Consider the following 10,876-nt stretch of genomic DNA (forward strand, 5'->3'; position numbering starts at 1 on the left):
ATATGTCCCCAATATTGCATGGGACATATTTATACTAAAAAATTATTCGTTGTTTATCTGAAATTCAAATTCAACTGAACATCCTATATTTTATTTGGCAACCCTATCAGTCAGTCTTCTACAAAGTTGCCAATTTCTGGGAGCCCCCAGTTTGTCAGACATGTCTACTTAGCAGTAGACACTACTCTAGCTTCAGCCAGGACCCCTAATCACTAATGCGATAAATATGGAAGAAGAGGAACTCTCATTAGGGTAAGTGTGACTCTGAAGGCACAGGATTAGCTTTGATGCTGATAACTTCTGCTGCAGTTCCAAGAATAAGGATAGCAGCTTCTCATGGAGGGGAAACAAGGAGTGGCAGTTTTTCACTGAAATTTCTAGCCCTACAGGAAACAGCTACATAAGATGATATCTCTGAAATATCCCCTGGTTATCTCAGGCTAGAGAGATATTTTAGCAATTTCCCCAAAATGCCTATATTTCCTCAGATACATATAGCTTTGAGATGCCAAATACAGTGTTGTGGAAAGTCACCAAACTGGAAGGCAGACGTGGGGACAGTGTTCTTTTTTTCATGAGACCCACATTTATATTTACATTTATGGATGCAAATTAAACAGATAATGGAAGTTAAGAAATACGTCTGTTTCTGGGATTCCCTGGTGGCTCAGTGGTTAAGAATCCGCCTGCCAATGCAAGGGTCACAGGTTCGAGCCCTGGTCCGGGAAGATCCCACATGCCACGGAGCAACTAAGCCTATGTGCCACAACTACTGAGCCTGCGCTCTAGAGCCCGCGAGCCACAACTACTGAAGCCCGCGTGCCTAGAGCCCGTGCTCCGCAGCGAGAAGCCATGCAGTGCAATGAAGAGTAGCCCCCGCTCGCCACAACTAGAGAAAGCCTGTGCACAGCAACGAAGACCCAATGCAGCCAAAAATAAATAAATTTATATTAAAAAAAAGAAATATGTCTGTTTCTAATAATTTTTTTAAACCTGCTACTATGTTCATATTAAGTGAAATTAAAGGGAATAATCACTGAGAATAAAGCCAGTGAGTATTTGTAAATATTTTCTGGGACATTTATAATGTTTATAATATTAATAAACCACTGTGTACTGTATCAATTTATTTTAAATGATTTGATCATTCTTGTGAGATAAAGGTTCATTTTTAAAAAAAACTATAGAAATCCTATAGATAAACATTTGTAAAGCTGCTATTACCGTTGTACCAGTATTGAAGTGTGTTCTGTCTTACATCTCTTACTAATTTTATGACAGGTTTTATACTGTACCCATTTGAGAATCCTGTAACTGCTATGGCCTCATTAAATTGTTGCTGATCATATGCTTCCAGTGTTTATTTTGAGACTGAGCCTTTGGTCTTTCTCTTCTTTAACATTTTTTTACTAGAAATATTACACATACAGAAAAGTGCATAAAATATAAATATATAAATTAAATCATAAAACACTCATATAAATACCAAAAAAGGGACATTTAAGTGCCTAGAAATCCTGCCTGTGTCCCTCCCTTATCTTAATACTTTTCCTTAAGAAGTAACTATGAAGGACTTCCCTGGTGGCGCAGTGGTTAAGAATCCACCCGCCAACTCAGGACACACGGGTTCAAGCCCTGGCCTGGGAAGATCTCACATGCTGTGGAGCAACTAAGCTTGTGTGCCACAACTACTGAGCCTGTGCTCTAGAGCCCGCGAGCCACAACTACTGGGCTCACAACTACTGAAGCCCACACGCCTAGAGCCCACCACAATGAGAAGTCTGCGTACGGCAAGGAAGAGTAGCCCCCGCTCGCCGCAACTAGAGAAAGCCTGTAAGCAGCAATGAAGACCCAATGCGGCCAAAAATTAAATAATTAATTAAAAAACAAACAAACAAACAAAAACCCAGTAACTACTGATCTGCTTGCTTTTTTTTTTGCTTTGCCCTCTAAGTATGCACCCCTAAATGCTATGGTTTATTTTGCTCACTTTTGAACTCTATAAATAGAATCATACGTTATATATTCTTTTGTTTTTAGCTTCTTTCAATCTACATTTAAGATTCAACCATATTATTGTGCAATGCTATAGATAATTTATTTTTGATGTATGAATATAGTTATTAATTGATTTTGTTGTCATTGGACATTAAGGTTGTTTCTAGTTTTTGGCTATCATGAGCTATGCATGCCATTTTGAACATTCTTGAACATGTACATTTATGCAAGTGTTACTTTAGTGTGTATATCTAGGAGTGGAACTGCTAGGTTATAAAGCATGCCTATTTTCTAGATACTGTCAAACTGGTTTTCCAAGTGGTTGTACCAATCAATCTATGGTCCCTTCAGCAAAGTATGAGAGTTGTTACTCTTGTTTTCTTCTAGAGATTCTTTTTTTTTTTTTTTTTTACATCTATTGGAGGCACAGACCTACTACAGAATGGACTTGAGGATATGGGGAGGGGGGAGGGGTAAGCTGGAACGAAGTGAGAGAGTAGCATTGACATATATACACTACCAAATGTAAAATAGATAGCTAGTGGGAAGCAGCTGCATAGAGAGTCTTTTCAATTTGGTTTCTCAACATTTTGTTTACTTGGGAAATCTATACAAATGGATGTGATTAATATACACTTTTTCCTGGATTTGTAAGTCAAAGAATTGTTAAAATTATAGTAGCAAAGTCACATACTAAACATAGCAAATAATCTACATGATGAGTATCACAATATAATTTATGTGGATAAACAGGTACAATTTCTTATCTTAGTTGGCTTTTAGAAGAGAGATAGAATCTGGACATATAGAAGTAGAGAAGCGAACAAGTAAAAACCAATAGACAAACAAAATTTTTAAAAATACATTTGAAAGCCCACCTCTACTCCTTTCTAAATTCTTGTTAGTAAATAAGTGTTGATTGAGAAGAATTTATGGAAGCCCAACACAGCTTAATATATTAAAAACACCATCACCAGGACTTAGGGCCCCTCCCTTCCTTTGAAAATTAAATGATAATTCTTCCCCCAACCACTTTTCTTGGGATATAATTGACATATAATGTATTTGTTTAAGGTATACAACATAATGGTTTGATATATGTATCTATTGCAAACTGATTTCCACAATAAATTTAGTTAAACTTGGTCACCTTATATAGTTATAATATTTTTCCTGTGGTGAGAACTTTTAAGATGTATCTCTTAGCAACTTTCAAATATACAATATTGTTCACTGTGTAGAGTCACCACGAAGTACATCACATCCCCAGAACTTATTTACCTTATAACTGGAAGTATGTACTTTTTGACCACCTTCATCCATTCCCCTCCTACCCCTCATCCACCCCACTACCCCACCCACCTCCTCATCTGACAACCACCACTTTGTTCTCTGTTTCTGTTAGGTTTTTTTTTTTTTTAGATTCCACAGATAAGTGAGATCATGCATAAATGAGATAATTCTTGGTAAGGACTTAGCACAGAGCCATACACAGAGTAACTAATCTGTTTGATTTTTATTGTGATCATTTTTTGACATCCAAGTAAGAGCTCATTAAACACAAATTAATCTCATCTCTACTTTAAAGCCAGAGTATTTTTCTTAAAGTAATAAAGCTTAACTATTTGAACTTCCAGCCAGCTAAATCAAACATTGAATTAAGGCTTTCCACATTTCTTCAAGGAAGAATTTTTTTAATATTACACATTGAAGAAAGTGTTCATTGTAGAAAAGTTAGAAAATAGAGATATAAAAATAAGAGTATGTCCACCCAAAAACCTGCCTACAGACGTTTATAGGAGCTTTATTCATAATTTCCAAAACTTGGAAGCAATTAAGATGTCTTTCAGTAGGTGAATAGGTAAATAAACTGTGGTACATCCAGATAATGGAATATTATTCAGTACAAAAAAGAAATGAGCTAGCAAATCATAAAATACACGGAAGAAACTTAAATGCATATTACTAAGTGAAGGGAGCCAATCTGAAAAGGCTATGCACTGTATGTATGATTCCAACTGTATGACGTTCTGGTAAAGACAAAACTGTGGAGACAGTAAAAGATCAGTGGTAGCCAGGAGTTTGGGGGAAGGGAGAAATGAATAGGTAGAATGCATAGGATTTTTAGCGCAGTGAAACTATTCTATATGACACGTTAATGGTGGATACATATCCAAACCCAGAATGCACAGCACCAAGAATAAACCCTAATGTAAACTATGAATTTGGGAGTGATAATCATGTGTCAAAGTAGTTTCAGAGATTGTAACAGATGTACCACTCTGCAGCCCAGTGTTGATAGTAAAGGGACCTATGACTGTGTAGGGGCAAAGGGTATATGGGAACTCTGTACTTTGTGCTCAATCTCACTATGACCCTAAAACTGCTCTAAAAAAAAATCCATTTTTTTAAAAAGCAGGGAAACAAGGAGTAAAGAAAAAAATTAAACAAATCCTAACACATTTTAAACATTTTGGTATATATTCTTCTGAGTTTGATAATATTTTATTGTTGTTGTATTCCATAAACCTTTGAAAATCCCTGCCTTTTTTTTTCCATTGATACGAGTCAAGAAAGAAATCTGTTCACCTTGCTTTGAAAGATGTTTTTAAAGTGGTGCTTCTCAAACTATAAAGTGTGTACAAATCATTAGGATTTATTGAAATTCATGTTGTGATTAGTAGGTCTGGGGTGGGGACTAAGATTCTGCATTTCTAAAAAGCTCCTTCTGTGGGCTGCAGACTAATCCTTCTATAGCAAGTTTCTGGAGCTTAAAGTGAAACAGTTTCCTACTTTTAGAAGAGTGATTTGACACTCTTTTTTGTGGAATTTTTTTATTCCTTGAACTGCAAACTAACTGCTTCCAAGATGCTCGACCTTGCTAATTATTAGAGAAATGCAAACCCAAAACTACAATGAGGTTATCACCTCTCACCGGTCAGAATGGCCATCATCAAAAAGTCTACAAATAATAAATGCTACAGAGGATGTGGGGAAAAGGAAACACTCCTACACTGTTGGTCAAAATGTAAATTGGTGCAGCCATTATGGAAAATAGTATGGAGGTTCCTTTAAAAAAACTAAAAATAGACTTACCATATGATCCAGCAATCCCACTCCTGGGCACATACCTGGAAAAGATGAAAACTCTAATTTGAAAAGATACATGCACCCCAATTGCACTATTTACAATAGCCAGGACATGAAAGCAACCTAAGTGTCCATCAACAGATGAATGAATAAAGAAGATGAGGCATATATAATATCATATATATGTGACATATATATGACATACACACACACACATAATGGAATATTACTTGGCTATAAAAAAGAATAAAATATTGCCATTTGCAGCAACATGGATGGACCTAGAGATTATCATACTGAGTGAAGTAAGCCAGATAGAGAAAGACAAATATTATATCACTTATATGTGGAATCCAAAAAAAACACAAAAATGAACTTATTTACAAAACAGAAATAGACTCTCAGACATAGAAAACAAACTTATGGTTACCAAAGGGAAAAAAGGAGGGGGGTAAATTAGGAGTATGGGATTAAGAGATACACAGCACTATATATAAGATAGATAAATAACAAGGATTTACTGTATAGCACAGAGAACTATACTCAATATCTTGTAATAACCTATTACGGAAAAGCATCAGGAAAAAGTATGTATAACTGAATCACTTTGATGTACACCTGAAACTAATGCAACATTGTAAATCAACTATACTTCAATAAAAATAAAATAAAATCACTACTGGTAGTGAAAAAAAAGTTGGAGGTGAGATGAGTGGGTGGGTGAGTAGTTGTTTGTCAGAAAGAAAATACGATGTAGAAAGGATTAAGAGGTTAATGTGGTGAGGACAATAAACCTGTTGTAGATGCTCTATAAATATTTGACAAGAATTAAATCTAGCATAGTGTGAATATAATTCCTTTTCAAAACTACTTACTTCTGCCTTTATCTTGCATGTAATGTCATTTTAGATTGTCACAAACACAGCTCTCCTTTTCACTAAAATGATTTTGTAACTTTTAACATTCATTAAACGTTTTGTCTATCAAGAAGAACAAACAAAAAAAACCCTAACTGCTTCTAAATGTCTTTCTGATATTTCAATTCCTACAGTCTCCGGTTAAGGAAAATCTTAAATCAGCTGTGCTGTAGGACTAGGTAAAACCTTGGTGAAAAACTATGACAGGAGAAGCGAGAGGCGGAACCTAAAGTGAGAGGAAAGCAGGAACTGAAGAAGCGGAGGAGGGATTTCAAACTTGGACGAGAGCCGGTTCTGTTTACCGGAGGGACCGGAAGAACGCTAGAGTAGTCTCCGCACCATGGCGGGTCCTGTCAGTTTGAGAGAGCTTTTAATGGGCGCTTCAGCCTGGACAGGCTCTGAAAGTCCCGAGGGGTCCCCTACAGAGGGTGGTGGGAGCGCGGCTGGCGGACCGGAGCCTCCTTGGCGGGAGGATGAGATCTGCGTGGTGGGAATCTTCGGCAAGACGGCTCTGCGCCTGAATTCCGAGAAGTTTTCACTTGTGAACACCGTGTGCGACCGACAGGTTTTCCCCCTATTTCGCCGCCAAGATCCTGGAGACTCGGGGCCTGGAATCAGGACCGAGGCTGGGGTCGTCGGGGAGGCTGGTGGAGCCGGGGTCCCTGGCGCCGGGTCCGGGGATCCAGTTCGGGGAGGTGTAGCTGTCGCGGAAGGGAACCGAACTGAGCCAGGTTCCCAGGACTACAGCCTTCTGCAAGCCTATTACAACCAGGAAAGCAAAGTTCTGTATCTTCTTTTAACTTCCATCTGTGACAATTCCCAGCTTCTCCGGGCTTGTCGGGCCCTTCAGAGCGGGGAAGCTGGAGGTGGCCTCCCTTTACCTCATGCGGAAGCGCACGAGTTCTGGAAGCATCAAGAGAAACTGCAGTGCCTCAATCTCCTTTACCTTTTCTCCGTCTGCCACATCTTGCTTCTGGTCCATCCCACTTGTTCCTTTGACATCACTTATGATCGAGTATTCAGAGCCCTGGATGGACTGAGACAGAAAGTACTGCCCCTCCTCAAAACAGCCATTAAGGATTGTCCAGTTGGCAAAGACTGGAAGCTAAACTGCAGACCTTGCCCACCTAGACTCCTTTTCCTCTTTCAACTCAATGGAGCACTCAAGGTGGAACCCCCTCGGAATCAAGACCCAGCTCATCCAGAGAAGCCCAAGAAGCATTCTCCCAAAAGGAGACTGCAGCATGCCCTGGAAGACCAGATTTATAGAATCTTCCGGAAGAGTCGTGTCTTGACTAATCAGAGTATCAACTGCCTCTTTACTGTGCCGGCCAATCAGGCGTTTGTGTACATAGTTCCTGGAAGCCAGGAGGAGGACCCAGTAGGCATGTTGCTGGACCAACTTAGGAGTCATTGTACTGTGAAAGACCCTGAATCTTTGCTGGTCCCTGCACCCCTTTCTGGGTCCAGGCGATACCAGGTGATGAGGCAGCACAGCCGACAACAGCTGTCTTTCCACACTGACACTAGCAGTTCCAGTTCTTCTGGGCAGCTAGTGGATTTCACTCTTCGGGAATTCCTATGGCAGCATGTAGAGCTAGTACTAAGCAAGAAAGGTTTTGATGACAGTGTGGGCAGGAACCCACAGCCTTCCCATTTTGAACTTCCTACTTATCAGAAGTGGATCTCAGCAGCTTCAAAACTGTATGAAGTAGCTATCGATGGGAAAGAGGAGGACCCGGGCTCTCCCACTGGGGAGCTAACGTCTAAGATTTTAAGCAGTATTAAAGTCTTGGAAGGGTTTTTGGATATTGACACAAAATTCTCAGAGAACCGGTGCCAGAAAGCTTTACCCATGGCCCATAGTGCCTACCAGTCAAATTTGCCTCATAATTACACAATGACTGTCCATAAGAATCAGCTTGCCCAGGCTCTTCGAGTGTACAGTCAACATGCTAGGGGTCCAGCCTTTCACAAATATGCCATGCAGTTACACGAGGACTGCTACAAGTTTTGGAGCAATGGCCATCAGCTCTGTGAGGAGAGGAGTTTAACTGATCAACACTGTGTACATAAATTTCACTCCTTACCTAAATCAGGTGGCCAAAATTTTCTCAGTATTTTGAAATCAAAACTTTGAGCTGTGTTTTTATTCTTGTTTTAAGAGAGTTTGTTCATTATGTTTTTAAAAAGAGGGGCCTGCAGAAATTTAGGTACATCAGATTTAAGTTTTTTCTCCTGCTGTAAAAAGAAAAATCAGCTATGACTACTAATTATGTTCTTGTATTTAAAGAATGAACCCTAGGGGATTAGTAAATGAGAACTATTAAATAATACAAAGTTTCAGGAATTTCATATTAACATTTTTACCTTTTGTTTAACTGAAATGAATATAGTGAAATGTATGGGCACTATGATGATGATAAAATTTACTTAGAGACCCTGAAAGTTTAGATTAAAAATATGTATTATGTCATGTATTTTCACTTGCTTCTGTTAGATGTGTGTAGTCAAGTTTTTGTGTTTTGGGTGGTTTTTTACTTCTCATTTCCAAAGAACTGGTTGGAGAAATTTGGGGGTTAAGGTGCAATTGAATGCAAAATAACTTTGGGTCTGCATTGTGTGTAAAATTAATAGTGACTTATATTTTCCAGGAGAAAAACCAGAGCCTGATAGAAATCCTCCTGTGCTGTATCACAATAGCCGAGCTCGATCCACTGGTGCCTGTAACTGTGGAAGGAAACAGGCACCTCGAGATGATCCCTTTGATATCAAGGCAGCTAACTATGACTTTTATCAGGTAGACTCTACATTTTTTCCTCCTCTTCTCTCTCTCTCTTTTTTATTTTTTATTTTTTTTTTGCTAACGACCATCTGAGTAAAAATATACTTTTTCAGGAGCAAAATATCTAGATAAGTAAATGTGACTTGCAGTGTGATATCTAACAAGGGAAATTTCTTTATATGTACTTATTTGCTTACCCATTAACTGTTGATCTTGCTTTTTAATGTGAAGCATGTGTTGTTTTCAGTGAAAGGTTCACAGGATTAGTTTGTTTTTTTCCTTCCTCCATAGCTTCTGGAAGAAAAATGTTGTGGAAAATTGGATCACATCAATTTCCCAGTATTTGAACCAAGTACTCCAGATCCTGCTCCTGCCAAAAACGAATCATCTCCTGCCCCTCCAGATGCAGATGCTGATAAACTTAAAGAAAAAGAACCTCAAACCCAAGGAGAGAGCACAAGCCTGAGTTTAGCTTTGAGCTTAGGCCAATCCACAGATAGTTTAGGTACCTATCCAGCTGACCCACAAGCAGGAGGAGATAATCCAGAAGTTCACGGTCAAGGAGAAGTAAAAACTGAGAAGAGACCAAACTTGGTTGATCGGCAGGCATCCACGGTTGAATATCTCCCGGGCATGCTACACTCAAATTGCCCCAAAGGTCTCCTACCTAAATTCTCCAGCTGGTCTTTGATTAAACTAGGCCCTGCTAAGTCTTATAACTTTCATACTGGTTTGGACCAACAGGGCTTCATTCCAGGAACAAACTATCTTATGCCTTGGGACATTGTCATCAGGACTAGGGCTGAAGATGAAGGAGACTTAGACACAAATTCTTGGCCTGCTCCAAATAAAGCTGTTCCTGGAAAGAGAAGTGCAGTTGTAATGGGAAGAGGAAGACGGCGAGATGACATAGCGCGAGCATTTGTGGGCTTTGAATATGAAGACTCTCGAGGACGAAGATTTATGTGCTCAGGACCTGACAAAGTAATGAAAGTAATGGGAAGTGGGCCCAAGGAATCAGCTTTAAAAGCCCTGAATAGTGATATGCCCTTATATATTCTGTCATCATCTCAGGGTAGAGGGCTAAAACCACATTATGCTCAACTTATGAGGCTTTTCGTTGTGGTTCCTGATGCTCCTTTGCAGATAATACTAATGCCTCAGGTAAGAAATATAACCCTTTTTGTCCCCAGACAAACAAAAAATGCCGATGCTTGTTTTGATTATATGAAAAAAGTATAGGGTATCAAACTAATTAAACAGGTCTTAATTTTAAATACCTCTTCTACCTAACATTGTGTTTCTTGAAAAATAGATTGTAGGTGTGTTAATCAGTTCACACCATCAATTCACGTCATCTGGTTAGAGGCAGAACTTGAAGTTAAAAATCTGTAGAAAAGCAGGATAGTATTTGAGATTATTTAATGTAATATCAGATATGATTGGAGTTAAGAATGTACACATTACCTGCTTAATCTTATGTGCTCTGTGAACTTATCCTTTGTTTAGGCACTTATCTTTCAGGTGTTTCTTATTGAAATATATTAATCATATAACCTGTGTTTTTCAGGTTCAGCCAGGCCCACCACCATGTCCAGTATTCTACCCAGAAAAACAAGAAATCACTCTCCCACCTGATGGCCTCTGGGTTTTGAGATTTCCATATGCCTACGTGACTGAGAGAGGACCTTGTTTCCCTACGAAGGAAAATGTGCAGTTGATGAGTTACAAGGTGCTCCGTGGGGTTCTTAAAGCAGTAACACAATAAGTGTTTTCCAGCCAGTACAGTCCTAAACTGGAGCTGATTTTTGGTTTTGGTGTGTATGGGGTGATTTTTGGTGTGTGATACTGTGTTTTCTTGAACATAAAATGTGTTTTGGTTACAGGAGTTCAGTATTTGGACAGTAATTGTTCCACTATTTCATGATATTGTTGATACTTATTGTAAATGGGGGTACAGCTTCCTAATAAACATTGTTTATTCTAGAAAAGGACATGAAATACATGGTTGATACCTCTACTCTCTCTTTGTTTCTGTTTCACTGTCCATAATAAAACATATTTCTATTATAACTGAATGTTGCAT

General features: G+C 38.9%; 1 protein-coding gene across 1 annotated transcript; it reads left to right on the forward strand.

The window, feature by feature from the left end:
* The first annotated feature begins 6,330 nt into the window (after nt 1-6,330).
* Nucleotides 6,331-10,832, forward strand: SMG8 (SMG8 nonsense mediated mRNA decay factor). Its single transcript, XM_079904333.1, has 4 exons — nt 6,331-8,104; nt 8,660-8,805; nt 9,082-9,954; nt 10,361-10,832. Exons 1-4 carry the CDS (start codon nt 6,346-6,348, stop codon nt 10,556-10,558), a joined length of 2,976 nt encoding a protein of 991 aa, XP_079760459.1. The 5' UTR covers nt 6,331-6,345; the 3' UTR covers nt 10,559-10,832.
* The last annotated feature ends 44 nt before the right edge of the window (nt 10,833-10,876 follow it).

Source organism: Stenella coeruleoalba (genome assembly GCF_951394435.1).
Source record: "Stenella coeruleoalba genome assembly, chromosome: 19".
NCBI lineage: Eukaryota > Metazoa > Chordata > Mammalia > Artiodactyla > Delphinidae > Stenella > Stenella coeruleoalba.